The sequence below is a fragment of the Sinocyclocheilus grahami genome, unplaced genomic scaffold (assembly GCF_001515645.1).
Source record: "Sinocyclocheilus grahami isolate Dianchi unplaced genomic scaffold, SAMN03320097.WGS_v1.1 scaffold25.1, whole genome shotgun sequence".
Lineage (NCBI taxonomy): Eukaryota > Metazoa > Chordata > Actinopteri > Cypriniformes > Cyprinidae > Sinocyclocheilus > Sinocyclocheilus grahami.
In genome coordinates, this window is record NW_015505204.1 from 4494093 (window position 1) to 4513218 (window position 19126).

General features: G+C 39.3%; 1 protein-coding gene across 2 annotated transcripts in view; it reads left to right on the forward strand.

The window, feature by feature from the left end:
- Positions 1-18782, forward strand: part of grin2ab (glutamate receptor, ionotropic, N-methyl D-aspartate 2A, b) — a 107525-nt gene extending 88743 nt beyond the window's left edge. For both annotated transcript variants that reach the window (XM_016249655.1, XM_016249649.1), the window contains 10 exons: positions 3601-3715; positions 7084-7286; positions 7559-7724; positions 9028-9181; positions 9294-9419; positions 9621-9850; positions 13197-13357; positions 13477-13664; positions 14589-14827; positions 15254-18782. In XM_016249655.1, coding sequence (XP_016105141.1) covers positions 3601-3715; positions 7084-7286; positions 7559-7724; positions 9028-9181; positions 9294-9419; positions 9621-9850; positions 13197-13357; positions 13477-13664; positions 14589-14827; positions 15254-17035 — 3364 coding nt within the window. In that variant the 3' untranslated portion in view covers positions 17036-18782. The remainder of the gene's footprint in view (positions 1-3600; positions 3716-7083; positions 7287-7558; positions 7725-9027; positions 9182-9293; positions 9420-9620; positions 9851-13196; positions 13358-13476; positions 13665-14588; positions 14828-15253) is intronic.
- The last annotated feature ends 344 nt before the right edge of the window (positions 18783-19126 follow it).

The window sequence follows — 19126 nt, forward strand, 5'->3', positions numbered from 1 at the left end:
CCAGAATTTCACTATCGTGACAGCGCTGTTAGTGATCATACGCTTTAGCACAGCACTAACAAAGACCTGACCAGAGAAAGATTAATAGCATTCGTGGCACCATGTGGAATTATCATCACCTAATACGCATTTAACTACATCTAATCTCCGACCAACATTTCACTGTTAATTGAGATCATGCATAAAGAGGCTCTGTGTACAGAAAGCCATTTGAAATGACATTTTATAAACCGCAAACTCTCACTGACATTAGTTGTAAGCTTTCGATAATTTCCAGAAGACTATGGAAAATAAAGGTCACCCTGCGCAGTGTCTAGTATATTATACTCTCCCCCGTCTCTCCGTTTCTCAATCAGTGAGATTAGATGCACACAATGATGTGTTTTTTTTAAGAGAAAAGTCTGTGATGGCTATGACAAAAATGGAAATCTCTAATATATGAATAAGACACACTTACAAACACACAACAGAAGCTGTGTTTGAGTAGCAGGTGTAGCTCTGACCTTGTTCTTTTCATTTCTGCCTGAAGCTAAACCCCATTTCCCAGTTATGTTCCTGTTTCTTAATTAAATTCTGAAGAGAGTTTGTGTGCGTTTGTGCCATCTGAGTGGTGCACAGCTGAGCTAATCTTCATTGTGCATTACACAGAGAAGGCAGAGATACAGTATTGAGCTTCTGTTATTCAGAGGAGTCTGTGTGATTGAACGCGGACTGGCAAAAGTATTCAGGCTCTTTAAGGATTAGTTCACCCAAAAATGTGAATTCTGGCTTTATTTACTCACCCTCATGTCGAGCCAAACCCATGTGACCGTCTTCTGTGTGATTCAAATGGAGGAGACATTTTAAACAACGGGACTGGTCGCTCATTTCCATGCCATTACAGTGAATGGGGACTGAAACTTTCAATCTTCAAAGGACACGAGTAGCACTGTAGAAGTATGATAGTAGTAGTCAATACAACTTATGTACTCTATTCCGAGTCTTCTGAAGCCATATGATAGTGTTGTGTATAATAGTAATCTTCCCCTCCTGTGAACTGTTGAGTCAGACTGTTTTTGTGAACTGGATCAACATTTAATTGAAAAGATGCTGATTGTTTTTCCAGGAGATTTAGGGCAGATGTCGATATTTAAATTTTCTTTTGTTTTCCATGGAAGTAAGAACATTATATGGTTATGGAACAACATGAGGGTGAGTAAACCACAGACTTTTTCTTTTTGAGAGAATGAATGCTTTAACCAAACCGTCTTTTTTTACTTCATTACAAATCATTGTTTAGGTTCCTGTGACATTTGTACTTCTAAGCACCGAAATAGTCATTTAATGAGTTCATGGTTACATTATATCTAAAAAAAAAAAAAATTGGGAATATGATGTGTATTTAAAGGGGTGGTTGATTGCGATTTCACTTTTTTTAATGTTAGTTAGTGTATAATGTTGCTGTTTGAGCATAAACAATATCTGCAAAGTTGCAGCGCTGAAAGTTCAATACAAACGGAGATATCGTCTTTTAAAATTCTGGCAGTTTAATGCCTACAAAAACGGCTGGTAGGGACTACAACAAGCTTCTTCCCAGGTCTGTTACGTCATGAACCCAGATAAACCTCGCCCCTGGGAACACGCAGCAAAGGGGGCGAGGCCATGTTGTGCTGCTTTACAGAAGAGGAAGAGAAAACTAGAGGTCTAGAGTCTTTAGTCATTTTAGTACTTATTTCAGTTAGTTGCCAAGAAAACATTTCTCATTTGTTTAATTTATTTTATTTATTTTTTTTATTTAAATGTTTTATTTATTTATTTATTTTATTCCAAATTATTTTCAGTAATTCAAATGGTTTTAGTTTACAATAAAACCCCTGGTTTTAATTGGGGGCTTTTCTCAGCAAATATACAATTAATAAAGTTAATTTGATTACTTAAACAGCACAAAATGTATAACATTTTTAATCGGTTGACAACTTTCAAAAAATAAATAAATAAAAATATGCTGGTGGAGGATCTGAACAGGTACAGCTGGATTATACCTGTGAGTCATTATAACCTTTCCTAGATAAACAAAAATGTCACGGTAACAGGATAATTATTCAGGTTGTTAATCTAAAGGACAGCTGTGAAAATGAAGACTAAAGAGCATTCTAAATATGTCAATGATAATGCTAGACAAATGCTTTAGGAAAAGGTTACAAAACAATGTCCAAATCTTTGGGTGTCCCAGCGGTGTTGGTTCAATTATGAGGAAGTGGAAACTACCACAAACCCCCCAGACGCCATCGAGAAAAGGTCATCCCTCAAAAGTCTCTGCACAAACAAGCAGATTTGTAAGAGGCCAGAGATCACTTTGAAAGGGTTACAGAGTTCAACAGTTGAGAAGAAAGTAAAAGATGGAATGAGCAGTCACACATTATCATAGCGCCATATAGGAGGCTAATGTAGCAAAAGAAACCACGTTGTCAGATATAACCAGAATAAGGTGTTTTTAGATAATGTTCCCCATTGCATCTGGGAACATTTCAAGAAAAAATATTTAAAGGAAAACTTCACCTGAACATTCTGGCATTATTTACTCACCTTCATGTTGTGTGAAACCTGTGACTTACTTTCTTACATTGAACACCAAAGATGAATAAAAAATATATGTATATAGATTAAGGCTTTAAAACGGGAAAAGTCTGTCAAGCTCCTAACAAGAAACACCATGAAAACTGTCCATGCAGAGGAGAAGATTTATGAGTGAATAACAATTTGGTGTAAATTGGTGTATGGCTACAGAAAAGATGAACACGCTAAAAAACAACAACAAGAGAACCTGTTTCTGAAACAAACAAAAAAGCCAGTAATTGATAACAAAAAAGCATCAGATAAAGGCGAATTTCCATACAACATCAGTATGTGAAACTAAATTTACAAACGGCATAAGTGTCATCCTATTACCCTGAACAACCTGGAGCAAATCCGTCAGAATTCAATTAAAGGGCAAATTAACACCTGTAGAGTGTGTGAAGCTCCTACATACACACCCTAAGAAGTGTTTGTCTTTGCAGCAAAGGGTGGATCTACCAAATGTTAAATTGTGAAGATACAGTTCTTTAAACTGTTGTTGCTGTTGTTCAGAATACTTCTAACGTTCAACATCAAAATAATTTAAAGTTTTAATGCATTGAAAGATGAAAAAACTATGCATAATTTGTCCATTTAAAATGAATTCGTTGAGTGTCTAAATGCATTTGCAAGACTTTGCGTTTGTGTTTGCTGGCTCATTGAATTTGGGTTTTGGCTACAAAAACAGAACAAGGATGGACTGATGTGTTTACCTCATTTAAGATTACAAAGGCAATTTAATGTCTTGCGAAAATAGATAAGACAGCTAATGGCGTTCAATCAGGCGTTATTTATATTGTTTACCTTGGAGCTTTTCACTTATATTTCATTAAATGACTTGCATTCCACCCCCCAAACAGTTTGAAAGAACATTTAGACAATGAAAACTTTGGTCCGAACACAATATGACAGATAGCTAGACAGACAGACAGACAGACCAAAAAGTAAACCTTAAACCATGTCGTAACTTTGCTGATATTTTGTGCGTCTGTGTGTTTGTTGCAGATATATGATGGGAGTCAATCTAGGGGGAAGAGATCATTCCTTCATGGACGATGGCTACCAAGTCAATCCCAAGCTGGTTGTCATTGTTCTGAACACACAGAGGGAATGGGAGAAGGTAAGAACCTTTAATCTTTATATCAGTCCCAAATCTTCATTTTCTTCTATTAGCTCTGCCTGTAAGGGATTCTGGAACCATAAGCAATCAATATTCTGTTTACTATCTCAGAGCCTTTTTGTGACTGTGACTGAAAATTCACTGGACTTTGCTATTAGAGAAGAAGAACATTTAATTTGTACTTCCCTTTTCCCAGCCTGAGGTTTTTTTATGCACGTGACTTAAACTATTGTTTACTTAGCCATAAAGCGTCAAAATAGCCCTTATTAAGGCATTGGTTTCCTAATGAATTTATTGCGTGTTTTAATTTGGAGAAGAGTGCACATGTGTCTCCATCCAATTCGATTGTGCCCTTTTTAATTTCTCTCTCTATTTTGGCTATTAGCAATAATAATTTGCTTGTTTTTTTTGTACAGTCTTTGCTCCCTTTCTCTAATTAGCTTTACATGTTCACCTATTCTATCTCGGCGCTTCACACACTCGTTTTCGTAATCATTTGCTCACTCATGCGTTCTTTTAATGAGTTATTTCTCTGAGGTGTGTTGGATGCTGTGTGTTTTGACAGTGCCCTGCAGTGTGTGTGAAGACACACACACTCACATTAAAACCCTGCAGTGATTGTGTGAAAAGAGTGACACTAATCATTTCTCACTGCAGCGGGGCTAGAACAGAGTGTGAGCCGATCATGTTATCGGAGCTTATAGATGAGCACACGCACTTGACGGAACACATAACTACTGCATGAAGAGTGCAGTGCACATACATGGGGTAAACTTGACACATTGTTGTTACAGTGGTAGCTGACATGGCATTTCAAGCAGCAAGAGAAGAGCACACACACCTCACGGAATGCATAACTATTGCATAGAGTGCTGTGCATATATACATGATGTAAATTTGACATGGCAGTAGTCGACATGGCATTTCAAGCAGCAACAGCAATATCTTGCAGTGTGCCGTGCTATCTGAAATGACTTTAAACCGCTTTTTTCTTTTGTAATTAATACACATGCCGTTTTAAGGCACTTCTTAAAATTAGTTTGTACCCCACAGGACTATTTAAATCTGTGATTCCTAACTGGTTTTGAAGAGTTCATTTGCAAAAACCGATTACTCCATTTTTATCATTTACAATGTTTGTTTTATTGCGCATTCCAAGTAATATCAATCTAAACTGCAGTAGGGTTGTTTTGATTAAAGGGGTCCTATTATGCTTTTTCACTTTTTTTAATTTTAGTCAGTGTGTAGTGTGTATGTTTGGGCATAAAAAAGATCTAGAAAGTTACAAATCTCAAAGTCCACTCCAAAGGGAGATATTTAGTTTTTTTAAAAATACATTTTCAAGAACTACAGCAAACGGCTCGTTTGGACTACAGCGTTTGGTTTCCAGGCTTTGTGATATCACAAATCGGCTCATTAGAATACCGGTGTAGGCACACTGCGGCGCCATTCGGCATCTGTCCGCGGCACCCAGCTAGGTCGTCTAAGCTGTTCGCCAATAACAACGCACTGGGAAAGCTAACCAATCACAACACATTTTGTTTTTCGGAAGGCGGAACCTTCATCAAAGCCGGAACTAATCGAGCCGTTTGTGCCAGGCTGGGGAGAAAGGTATTGTAATAATGTAAATTATGTGAAAAATAATGCGTTTTTCGAACCACCAAGCATGAGCGCATGTTCTAGTACACCCCCAAAACAAAATCAAGACTTTGCAAAAGAGCATAACAGGACCCCTTTAAGTAATAATAACTTAAACAAACAGGTAATTTACAAAATTAAAGTTCATTGAAAGTATGTTGTTTTTTTTTACATATTAAAAGTTTGTTTTATAGCAAAAGCAGATAACTCCAACAGTCGTTTTTTGGCAAAAGCAGATAACTCCACATTTCATGTTTTAGAGTTTAAAAAAACACTTGTTTAATCTTTGTAATCTCCTCCGATGACAATGTAGATGCCTGACAAACGTTGTTGTTGTTGTGATCATAAACTGTATGGATGTGATTACATGCAATACACAGAGCTTTTCCCTCACATTGTAACGTGCTGCTTTTGCAAGGTTCTGTGAAAAAACATTTCAGCTTTTATTTTCCTTTTTCGCCCTGAAGAAGATATCACAGGTTCATCAAGTTCGTCGAAATGATCCATTCTCGATCTCGATGTTTAGTCAGCTTTGATGAAACTCCTCTCAGCTAGCACATCTTTTCAAAGTGAAAGTAGCCTTGTCACCTGACCTGAATACAGCGTGCTGAATTGCTAAAATGGACTTATCGGCTTCTGTTCAAAAACAACAAGGGCGCTTGTCGGTTCTGCAGTAAAACGTGAACTCGTGATGCCTTGAAAGTGGACAAAACCGGCATTTTTGACAATGTGTTTAGGGTTCAGATCACGCTATATGTGGAGAATAATGCACGGCAATCAGCTCTTTTTTTTTTTAAGTGGCGTTTATCGGTTTTTGCAAATTAACTCTTCGTTTGTATCAGGACCCCAATATTATCTTGGACATCGAGTTGTAGCTAAAATTGTTTATTGTACAGAAGTAACATTAATATTAGCATGAACTACACAGGCCAAACAATGTGTGAAATGATTACCATGACATAGGCTGAATGGTAAAACTGAGAATTTTGCTAATGCATAAACCGCAGCACAAGTGTGATTTATCAGCCTAACACATGGAACAAATACCAGGCCAAATATAATATTGGTATTAGTCATATTATTATAAGTGACAGATGGATTTGCACCAAAATACCATAAAGTTTGATTGGACAGTCTTTAACGTAAACAACAAAAAATATGCATTTTCTCCTCCGTTTTAAAACTTGATAAGCACATTTATTTTTCTGCCCTGACTGTGCACATTTGTAGGCTAGGTTAGTGTTTTATTATTTGCATTTTGCTTTTTTTCCCTTGTTGCCAGTAAAACCCCATCAAAACAGGCCTGCAAACAATTTCTAGGCTACAAACCACCAGTTGAGAATTGCCTGCAAAAATGTCAAAAGATTTAAAATCTTAATATTAAACAAAATATTAAAAAGAATATAATATATAATTATATTTAATATATAATATATATACACCCCTAAAATCTAGAGGTTAAAAACATTCTAAAAGAGGGCGAATTAGAATAAGGAAATAAGGAAGACTGAAGGAAAAATTGACCTGGGTCCCAGTCTTTGAATGTGACTTATTTGCTTGCTGGATAAAATATACAATGTTTCTCTAATAACATTTCTTCTCTTTGCTTTGAAGAGCGGAAAACCTCAGTTTTGTTCCCAAACTTATAATAATAATAATGGAGGCCACTTCAGAAGAACCTTCCAACCTTGTTTATTTGTGAGCCAATGTTTGTTTGTGTGTGTCTACAGATGGGACGATGGGAAAACCACACGTTAAAGTTGAAGTTTCCAGTTTGGCCACGTTATAACTCATTTGGGGACATGGACGCTGATGAGAACCACTTGAGCATTGTGACTCTAGAGGAAAGACCCTTTGTTATAGTGGATGATGTGGACATTCTTACTGGCACATGCATGCGCAACTCTGTACCTTGCAGGAAACACATTAAAGAGTGAGTTTTTTTTGTTTATTTAACTTTAAAGAAAAACTATAGCCGCTAATACCAGTTTTGAATAACCTAGCAGGTTGTGCAGGCATTATATATCCTATCTTAACCTTTAGCATGAGCACTTTCTTTTACTGGGGAATACAGAAATAATTGTGCAGTCTCTAATGTGGTTATGAACTTTTGTGTGTTAAATTTAGAACATATTAGATTGAGTTATCTTCAGTCTTTCTCAGTATCAGCTGTTTTCTATATTGCTGTGCCTGTATATGCTGCAGTAATACCACGGAGGGCTCCTATATCAAGAAGTGCTGCAAGGGCTTTTGTATAGACATCCTGAAGAAGATTGCCAGAAATGTAAAGTTCACCTATGATCTTTACCTGGTCACAAATGGCAAACATGGCAAGAAGATCAATAATGTGTGGAACGGCATGGTGGGGGAGGTTAGTCACTTTCAATAACCTAATGAATGAATCATCAGTTTGAATTGCAGTCACATAGATGTCAGTTCTCCCTGGCTGTCTGGCTGTCAATCTATTGTTCTGTCCGTTTTTCTGTCTGTGTGTCTATATTAATTAATCAGGCTTTCGTCCCCTGCACTTTTTGGGGAAAATGTTAAAATGGCGGTTTGAATAAATCTAGATTTAAATTCAAAGAGACAAGATAGTTTATGCATGAAGACATTTTGTTGTATCCAAAATAAGGTGATGTGAAACTCTCATGCAGTGTTTGTTTCATTCATACTCGAAGCTGGAGAGCGCTCTTGCACTGAAAGTCCGAAACGAACTCATAGAAGTAATGGTGACTTATGACGTGCCAGGAAATCCCTAATATGGACAAAAGCATCTAGCTAATGCTGTATCTAAGCCTAAAGGGGACATAACACACACATTTTTAACCAATCTCATGTTAATCTTTAGTACCTATAGAGTAGTATTGCACCCTTCATACCTGCAAAGAGTCTTTAGTCTTATCATATTTACAAAAGAAATATACAGCTGTACAATTCTCTTCAACGACGAGCGATGAGAACTTGCGCACCGATTGCCAACAAAACACAGAAATTTGATGCAGTTTCACTTACCATCTCCGGTTCCGAATCATGACCAGGGTCTTTTATCACTGGGTTCGCTCCGTCTCTCAGTATCAAACCATGTGCAAATCCAGCACCGAACTGGGCCTTGTTTATAAAACATTCGTCACTGAAATAACAGGAACAAATAAACACTTGTGAAACTCCGTTGCTGCCCTAGAAAAACAAACTGCATCCACTGTTCACGTAACGCTGGGTTTTTTGGGGAGCTGAACAAGGTTATCTTTCCCTAAAAAAGGTATTGCATTTGACATCTACACTCTTAAAAATTAAGGTGCTTCAAAAGGTTCTTCACAGCGATGCCATAGAAGAACCATTTTTGGTTCCACAAAGAACCATTCAGTCAAAGGTTCTTTAAAGAACCATCTCTTTCTTACCTTTTTATAATCTGAAGAACCTTCTTTCGCCCCAAAGAACCTTTTGTGAAACAGAAAGGTTCTTCTATGGCATCGTGAAGCACCTTTATTTTTAAGAGTGTATCTGTCTGTCTGTCTGTCTGTCCATACATCCATACTTGTCTTCCATTTTTTTTTATATAATATATATATATATATATATATATATATATATATATATATATATACTATCTTTATTCTATGTATTTCTGTTTCAATCAGTGTGTGTTCTGTTTTTTTTTCTTCCCTGCTGTATAGGTAGTCTATAAAAAGGCTATAATGGCTGTGGGCTCATTGACCATAAATGAAGAGCGGTCAGAGGCCATAGACTTCTCTGTCCCATTTGTTGAGACAGGCATCAGTGTGATGGTGTCACGTAGCAATGGAACAGTGTCGCCCTCTGCGTTTCTAGGTAATAGATGAAATAATATCTTTGAAATCCCTCTGGAACCAGTGTTTTTTTTTTTTTTTTTTTAATCTCTGCCTTACCCCATGCATTTTCTCTATTCTTTCTCCTCCCTCAGAACCCTTCAGTGCTTCAGTGTGGGTTATGATGTTTGTCATGTTACTCCTCGTCACAGCAATCGCTGTTTTCCTCTTTGAATTCATCAGTCCGCTCGGTTTCAATAGAAACCTGGCACAGGGCAAAGGTATGGTACACAACCTCAACCACACAGTCAACCAACGTCTCCTTTGAAACAGCCAGAAACCATAGTTAAAATTTTAAAATCCCAGCATTAAAAATTTTAACAATAAGCACCTTTAGTAACCTGTAGATCCACAAAGCTCTTATGACTTCCCACTTACTCCTACTCATTAATTTCCCTCTTTCCTGTCTTGCATTTCCATAGACCCTCATGGGCCCTCCTTCACTGTTGGTAAGGCTATCTGGCTGCTGTGGGGTCTAGTGTTCAACAACTCTGTCCCAGTACAGAACCCCAGGGGCACTACCAGTAAATTTATCGTGTCCGTATGGGCCTTTTTCGCTGTGATTTTCCTGGCCAGCTACACTGCCAACTTGGCTGCCTTTATGATCCAAGAGGAGTTTGTGGACCAAGTAACAGGCCTTAGTGACAGAAAGGTAATTTTTTTTGTGTATCATGAAACATAGTGAGCTGTCTTCTGCCTCATTAACCTGCATGTAAATCTGTACCTGTTACTAACTGTGTTAGGATGAAACTAAAATATTTGACAAGATTATACTGTCTGATAATTATTCTACCATTTAAAAGTTTGCGGTGATTAAGATTTTATGTTTTTGAAAGAAGTCTCTTATGCTTACCAAGGTTGCATTTATTTGATCAAAAACAGTAATGTGAAATATTGTTATTGTTTTCTATTCTATTATACACTCTTAACTTCAGCCAATCAAGCATTATATTATGATATTATGATAATTAAGCACTATTTAATGATAGAACTAGTGATTAGAACTAAAACTTGGTAACCATGAATGAATGCATATGTCATTTTAACTGAACTTAGGACTGGTGGTGGTGTTTAAGATATTGTTGGTCATAGGTAATAGTAATTATTATTAAAAGATACTACTACTACTACTACTACTATTATTTGCTGGGTTCATGAATATTAATCACGTTGTCAGCGTTCGCTCGAACTGATTTGCTGAAATCAAAACAGGGATGGCAGGGGCGATTCTAGGATTTTCATTTTAGGGCGGCTCAGCCCCCAATGAGGGTATAATATATATATATATATATATATATATATATATATATATATATATACATAACACAAAAAATTGACTAATAGACTAATAGAATCCACTTTTACATTGTGTCTGGACAATAAATGTGTGTTGGCAGTGTGTGAACACCCACCCTACAATGATAAAAATCCACCCAATCCTTATTTTTTAATCCCCATTAAACCAAATTAGTCTCATTAGACATGCCGTTTTGATTATCTGAGCATTGTGCAGTATTCCACTATATTGCATAGGTATAACATATAACTGAATAAGCCAAATATAAGTCTTCATGATCTCACACACACACACACCTGTTTACTGTACACACAACATTTTACTGTTTGCATTTCTAGTACAACCCTCTTTCCTTAGCTCAAGTATGCAAACCTCTTTGCCACATGCACTGGAAAATGTATTGCATTGAAAGTTAAATTTTCAAATGAAATGGCAACATGATCGTTTTATAAAGTATGCGTTCATATGTGCTTCATTTTCACTGGAGGAAACAGCTGTGTGGTGTGATGAGGGGTGCACGCAGCGAAAACTTAGGCTACAGTAGATGGCGAACCGATTTATATTTTGTAAACTGTTATGACAAAGAACAGAACTGCACAGATGCAGATATTATAACTATCTATCGTTAAACACACACCTTGTCCTCTGTTTCTCGCTCTGCGCCGCTGCTGCGGTCTGCGGATTGAAAAAGAACGGGCTGAAAGAAGGGGAGGAGCCGATCGAAGTCTGCCGCCGTTTTCATATGAAATTTAAATGGGACTGAGGCGATCACAAATTCGTGTACAGTTTATGGAGCTAATCGCAAAATTTTAGGGCTATAGCCCCCCTAAAAATGGCCTAGCAACGCCCATGAGGGACAGTAATTGATGAGCGCCAGCCAACGAGAGCTGTTCGCGCATTAGCTCCGCCCACTGCCGAGAAACCGGCATACTTCTGCTTGCTCTTAAAAGCTGAATAATTCTAAATGAACTCTGTTATTTTGACAGGAAAATACAACAAAGAATATGGTTTACATGTAGCGTGTCGATTCAGTGTGGTATGCAAGGCTCTCGCTCTTTGCATGTATGAGAAACACAGCGCTATCAGCAAAGCGACGGCGAGTCGTGCGCCTTCACACTAGTTTACGGTACGTCAAATACAGGTGCGCTGCGTGCTACATACCGCGCATCCATTGAGTACATGACATGATCCATTGAGCGCATCCAAATAGTACAGATCGCTTGACGGAGAGCGAAACTCCCAAGCGCTCAGTCAGCAAGAGCGTGTTTATAGAGTGAAAATCTGTGTTGAACGCCTCACACACATACTGGCATGTAAAATCTAAGAATTTATTAGCCAATGGCTAATGTTAGACATTATTTAGTCACTGCCGAGAAACCGGCATACTTCTGCTTGCTCTTAAAAGCTGAATAATTCTAAATGAACTCTGTTATTTTGACAGGAAAATACAACAAAGAATATGGTTTACATGTAGCGTGTCGATTCAGTGTGGTATGCAAGGCTCTCGCTCTTTGCATGTATGAGAAACACAGCGCTATCAGCAAAGCGACGGCGAGTCGTGCGCCTTCACACTAGTTTACGGTACGTCAAATACAGGTGCGCTGCGTGCTACATACCGCGCATCCATTGAGTACATGACATGATCCATTGAGCGCATCCAAATAGTACAGATCGCTTGACGGAGAGCGAAACTCCCAAGCGCTCAGTCAGCAAGAGCGTGTTTATAGAGTGAAAATCTGTGTTGAACGCCTCACACACATACTGGCATGTAAAATCTAAGAATTTATTAGCCAATGGCTAATGTTAGACATTATTTAGTTGCCCAGAGTAAGATTTAGTCGCATATGCGAGTGATTTACTCGCAATTTAGAGAGTTGTGATACATTTCTGTGATTGCAAATCTGAATTTTTAGCAGCGTTACACCAGTCTTCAATGTTTCAAAGTTTTTGCTGAATATAAGTATTCATGTCTTAAACTGCATATATATTACTGACCTCTCAAACTTTTGAATGGTAGTGTATGTAGAGAACCTTTAAGTAGTTAATGTGTTTTTTACTTTAATCATGTCTTTTCTTGCCTAGGGCACTGGCACCCCCTGAGAAAATATATACATACTCCCCTGACAGCAGTTGTCTTGTTGACACTGAAGTTCTAACTTAATATAAATATATACATTTATAGACATCATCTTACTCTGGCTCTGTCAGCCATCTTAGTGATTATTTGTTGCTGAGCTTAGCACAAATCCATTGTGAGATTACCTTATCTATGGATGACACGCACTGTAAAAAGTAAAAATATGCAGTTGGTGCTGTAGGAAGCTATTTCTACCTTTTTTTTTTTTTTGCTAGTGTAAACTAATGTATTCTGGTTCATTCAAGTCGTAATAAATAATTTCTCTGACTTGAATAAAACCAGTTAATTTAGATGTTACCACATGAAGCACATTTCTCAGGCTACCTGACAAAACATATTTTACAGTGTGCTGTCTAGTTGGGAGCTCTCTAGGTTTTGAGAAAGCATCCGTATGTCATTATAAATTTACAAGATGGAGCGTCTGAACTACACCAGTTACTAGGTTTATCTCCCCGGATATGTTTCTGTATTTGAGCTTGTATTGATTCTCTCCATGTATCTCTTAAAGCTGCCCTCACTGTTCTTCGTGTAATTGATGTATTTTTCTTTTTCTATCTTTTCTAGTTTCAGAGTCCCTATTCCTATTCACCACCGTTTCGCTTCGGGACCGTGCCTAATGGGAGCACAGAGCGAAACATCAGGAAAAACTACCCAGACATGCACCAGTACATGGTGAAATACCATCAGACTGGAGTTCAGGATGCACTGGTCAGCCTCAAGACGGGGTACGGCTGGGATATGCTCATTATTAGCAGTGCATGGTCAACAAGAATACTTCTGGTATACATAATGTTGATATTTCTGTATACATAAGCCACTAAGTGTGCTTTGTTTGTTTGTACAGTAAACTGGATGCTTTCATATATGACGCGGCTGTACTCAACTATATGGCGGGGCGTGATGATGGCTGTAAGCTAGTAACTATTGGCAGTGGCTACATCTTTGCCACAACAGGATATGGCATTGCCCTGCAGAAAGGATCCTACTGGAAACGGCTGGTTGACCTTGCTATCCTCGGGATCATTGGAGATGGTATAAGTGTTTTCCTGCATTTCTTTTCTATTTTTTCTCTTATTTCATGACCTCTGTATTAAACACTAGCTCTGTTCCTTACCATAGTGAGATTCCTTGCTCTCTACAGTATGCAGCATCCTAAATGAAATGTAACTTCATAAATGATTGATTTGAAACACACTACATAGAGATAAAACGCACACCCAGATGTGCAATATAAATATCATGAAGTGCATTCAGTTGATTAGAAAAGATTTGACCTTGAACATGAAATACTGATTCTCATTTTTTAAAATATATTAAAATATGAAACCGTTATTTTGAATTGTAATTATATTTTACAATACTACATTTTTTCCCCAGTATTTCTGATCAAGTAAATGCAACCTTGGTGAACGTAAGAGACTAGGAGACTGACTCATTATAAAAAAATAAAAATTGACTGCAGAATGCTGCAAGCAACCAATCAGAATGAGGTATTCCAGAGAGTGAAATAATGGGTAAATGCAAATAAATAAAATAAAGTTGCAAATAAAGATTATTTTGTGTTTTTACAAGAAAATAAAATTTCAGTGTTTCTACTTAAAAATTTCACATTGAATTAATCAAAAAATATTCAGAGTATAAATGTTTTTTAGTTTTTTTTACCATTTTTTTCAGTGTAGTTATTTTTAGATTAAACTGTTCTGCTATTTTAGATGAATAAAAAACTGTAACTAAAAATACCTTTTTTTTAATTCAGATAATTTTTTTATTTCACAAGGCAACATTATTTTGCTGCCTATTTAACAGCCTTTGCATCAGGAGCTTGCCTGAAATGCTTAAAAATGCAGCCCAGGTAAACAGCTCGCTAGTGTTTGGAACAGAGCCAGAACGTGAGCCTGTTTTTTTCTGTGAGTCTGTGCATAAGCATTAACTATGTGATGTTGTGTTGTGTATTAGGTGAGATGGAGGAGCTGGAGGCCCAGTGGCTGACTGGTATCTGTCATAATGAGAAGAATGAAGTGATGAGCAGTCAGCTGGATGTGGATAATATGGCTGGTGTGTTCTATATGCTCGCGGCTGCCATGGCTCTGTCGCTAATTACTTTTGTCTGGGAGCACCTCTTCTACTGGAGGCTACGTTACTGTTTCACTGGTCTCTGTTCTGGTCAGCCAGGAATTCTCTTCACTATCAGCAGGGTATGTCACAGAAAGACTATGGTAAATTAACTAGAGAGGTTCCGTTGCTGAAGGCAACCATTATCTGCTCAATCTTGACATATTAACTTGTCATGGTGGCTGTTTACCACAGTCGTCTTAAAGCTTCATCAGTGTAGGGATTGCTGCTTATGTGCTGACAAACACATTTTTTGCTGCGAAATAAGAAAGAGCTTATATAACAGAATATAATAGCACAAGCCACCGTCTCTAGAAATGAGTTACAGGGTGCGGTTGTTTGTCACAGCGGGATATATTACTTTATTTCATCGGTTTATAGAGTTTCAGACTCCAGAAAAAATACAGCGGGACTATATTGAGAAATATTGTACTAATATATACTTTTTGTTGTTAGCCTCCACTTATGAACTTCTTTTGTTAACCTTTCCGTCTCCGTTTCACCTATAGGGGATTTGGAGTTGTATTCACGGTGTCCACATTGAGATGAAGAAATCCCCAGAGTTGGGCTTCAGCCCTCAGGCCAACATGTTACACCTTCTGAAATCGGCTAAAGAGATCACCACCCTCGGAGTTACCTCACCCAAACAGTCCGTGAGTAGCATTCTCCATCCTACCACGGGCTTGCTGGAGATTATGGATGGAGCAAAAGGCAACAACCTCACCCAGAAAAACGCTCCCTATAGCAATGCAAGCACCATGCTCAGCAACCTTCACAAAGAGCCACTTAACAATACTCTGTTGCCAGGGCAACGTGCCCTGAGCTTGACAGATGCTCAGCCAGGTGTTGCTGGAAACGGTGGCTCAGGAGGCGGAGGTGAGACCGCTCGACCTCCAGCCTCCAAGCCACGTGCTCTGTGGAAGAAGTCTGTGGAGACTCTGCGGCAGAACCAAGGTCCTGGGGGTAATTCCCCTCCATCTACCCCGCAGCCCACCGAGACCGTACCTATGAAGAGCCAGCGCTACCTGCCTGAAGATGCACCTGCCTGCTCGGATGTGTCAGATTGCTCTGGTCGGGTGGACTTGCAAAAGCAGCACAAGTTAAAAGAAACTCTTCGGAAACGGAACCGCCTACCGCGGGATCTGAGCGACGTGGAGCTTTCAACTCTGCGAAGCCAGCCCAGCCAGCAGAGTAACCACAGCGCTCAGATCTACTCTCAGAGCAGCCAGGGGAGTCAGATTTATACTATTGACTCCATTGATCAGGAGCATGGCCTGCACTACCCAGATATCTTCAGCGATCACCGCGATAAGCACCGGCCGTCCTCTTCCTCCGAGCAGCAGCCAATCCTGCAGCTCAACAGCAGTCTGCTCTCACAGGTCCACGAACCGGACGTGATGCAAACCGCCGTCGCGAAGGATAAGAAATACAACACGTACGGAAAGCCTGGCAGTACAGGGACCATCGCCGGCGGGCCTGGTTCTACTCAGGATCCACGACAGACACACTGCCGTAGCTGCCTGTCGAAAGTGTCCAGTTACTCTGGGCTTTACACTGTACGGTCCCCTCAGTATCGCTGCGATGCCTGTCTGCACTCCGCAAACCTGTACGACATCAGCGAGGATCAGTTCCTCCATCCAGATGGACGGGGCACTGGCGGCGGAGGAAGTGTTGACAGGGCCTTCTCTCCTTTTCTCCCTCAGCCTGATGCTTCCTTCACAGCCTATCTTCCCCAGAGTGACCAAGAGGGTGACGGTCTTATTAGTCACTACCAGAACGAGGGCGTAATCATCCGCCAGCATTCGTACGAGAACCTGCCCCAGAAGAGTTCCTCACGGCGGGTCAGTCTGCAGGACAACACGCCATATGCTAACGTTCTCTCGGCGACTCTGATCCCAGACAAGCCCCCGAAAAATCAGTCTGTCCACCTAAACCACACGCTCGCGGGGGTGGGTGTCAGCGGACTCGGGATCGGTCGTCGCAGCAAGTCGATGTATCCGGCACGCCCAACGGAAAACCCGTTTCTCCAGACACTCCGCGATGACCAGCGTCTAGCTCATGGCCGCAGCTCCACAGACATTTATAAGCAGCTCGTGCCGTTCACATTAGGCCAGGCCGATGGCAATATGCTCAGCGTGGGGATGCCGACCCCTGACCTCTATTACTCCGAGCATGTCATGCCTTATGTAGCCCCTCCCCCTGTCGGCACATACACCGCTCCCAGGGCGATGAGCGCTGGGGGAGCTCGGCGTGTCTACAAGAGGATGCCGAGCATCGAGTCTGATGTCTGATGGAGAGAGTGCAACATGGTCTGGAAGACTATGAAAAGACATGCATGGATATTTCCACCAGGATACGGCTTAACCGTGGAACTCTTGGCGGGATTGTAAAGCTTTTTGACTATAAGGCAAGCAAGTCTGGAATATATTTTGTTTCCCTTCTTGGACTTATCTTTCTGAACAGAAGTCAGAGTTCAACTTTACATCAGGTCATCCCCTCTAGTCGAGCAGAAGCTCTGTGTCTTCCAGAAAACATCAAAAATGGTGGGCAGGACGCTCTCGCGCCTTCGAGCGAAGGAAGAGCAGCAAAAGCTGCTTGGAAGTACAGGGGCAGCTCCAAAGAGTTTCCTTTTTCACGCAACACGAGCAACCAAAACATTTAGTAAATAAAAACATGAGTGAATTCCCACATTCTGCACTTTTACACACACAAAAATACAAATGCACATGCAAGAGGCACAAACAATCTCAAACTACTGAAAGGACAGCGTTAGGTATAAACTAGAATCTCTCTTGACCAAAAAAAAACAGTACCACATAAAATGTAATAGCTTAAATGACAGGCGTGCACTTGCACGCAATCACATGCTCTAAAATAAATAATCGCTTGGCAGATCCAAACCTGATTGAGTTTTTGGAAAGGCGGCAGAACATCTGTTACACGGTTTGAAAGGCTTATAAATGCATGTACGAATGCATTTCGATGTAAAAGCTGCGTTGAAGCATGGTCCACAAAGCCTGCTCAGAGTTCAAAGATTAGATTTCCATTCCAGCCTGAACTGTGACAAAATGCACTACCTGTATGATTAGTCTTGGGTGTAATCTCTGAAAGCAAGTACGTTAGAGAATTTCAGAGAAGGAAAACTCGATGCACACAAGGCCTGTGACTCGTTCGTGTCTCCGAGGATACCAAGTGGAAAAAGTCTTTGACCCTCCCCTCCCTTGAATCCGTCCGTACCTTGCCTGCATGCAGAGCGCAAACGCAGGAAGACACTCCTCTGCTTCACAGCACAACAGTGTAGTAAGTGTCATTGTTCATTCATCTAAATTTGATCATCTTGAGCATATTTCTATAGTTGTCTAGAATATAGAAAAAAGTGATAGTCAATTTTTACAGTTTTCTACACTGCCAAATATTTGAAAAGGGTGTGCCAAGTGTATTTATTGTGTTATAGAGAGGAAGACTGCAGGAAAATAAATGCAGGGAAGTGACAGAAAAAGAGGTATACCGTCTTTTTTGAGGGCGTAAGGGACTCCGAGAAGGCGTAGAAAATATAAAAGCCCACACCAACTAATGATGTCAATACAGAACCACTGAGATATAAAAAGTTCCTGTTTGCCTCAAACACACAAACACATCACTTCCTGTAGAATCCAACCACACACTCATACTTCACAAATATTTTTGGTTGTTTTGAATTATAATGGTCGTTCCAGCGATATGCACAATATCAGGTTGCAATATTATATTTATGTATGAAATTTCCTAGTTTTAATGTTTTATTATTAGTTCCTTTCATTTTATGAATTATACACGTGGAATTAATTTATCAATGTGATTTTAATTGCGTATATATATTTAAAAGAAAAAAGATAACAGCATGTTAATCTTCTCTATGGTCAAACTTTTAGAATTGTTCTTTTTGATTTTGATGTGAATGGGAGTATATGTTTACAGTGAATGTGAAAATATGGATTCATCTCAGATGTGATTTTGATTCTCATTTGAATACAAACATAAAACTGTCGTATGACCAAACGCTAACTGGATCAACTTTCTTTGCTGTGTTTTCAGTAAACGAGAAGTGAGGTTAACCTTTCAGGGTACATACTGGGTTTCAGACTCACCACACGAACATGGTTTGAAAATAATAAAGAATATATTGTGGCTTTAGAAAAGTGAAGAATTTTTCATAAGGTCAGTCTGTCAGATGCTACACGTCTGCCTCTAACCATTTCCATTCTGTATCCGGACAGGCGTTCTTGTGTTTACACTCGAAATATTCAAATGAGCTTTTTGTTTTTAACCTCATTAATGTCTACGAAATACTAGCATATTCATATTTCGTATTTCATATCAGCCTCCATGGAAAAGGCCATGTG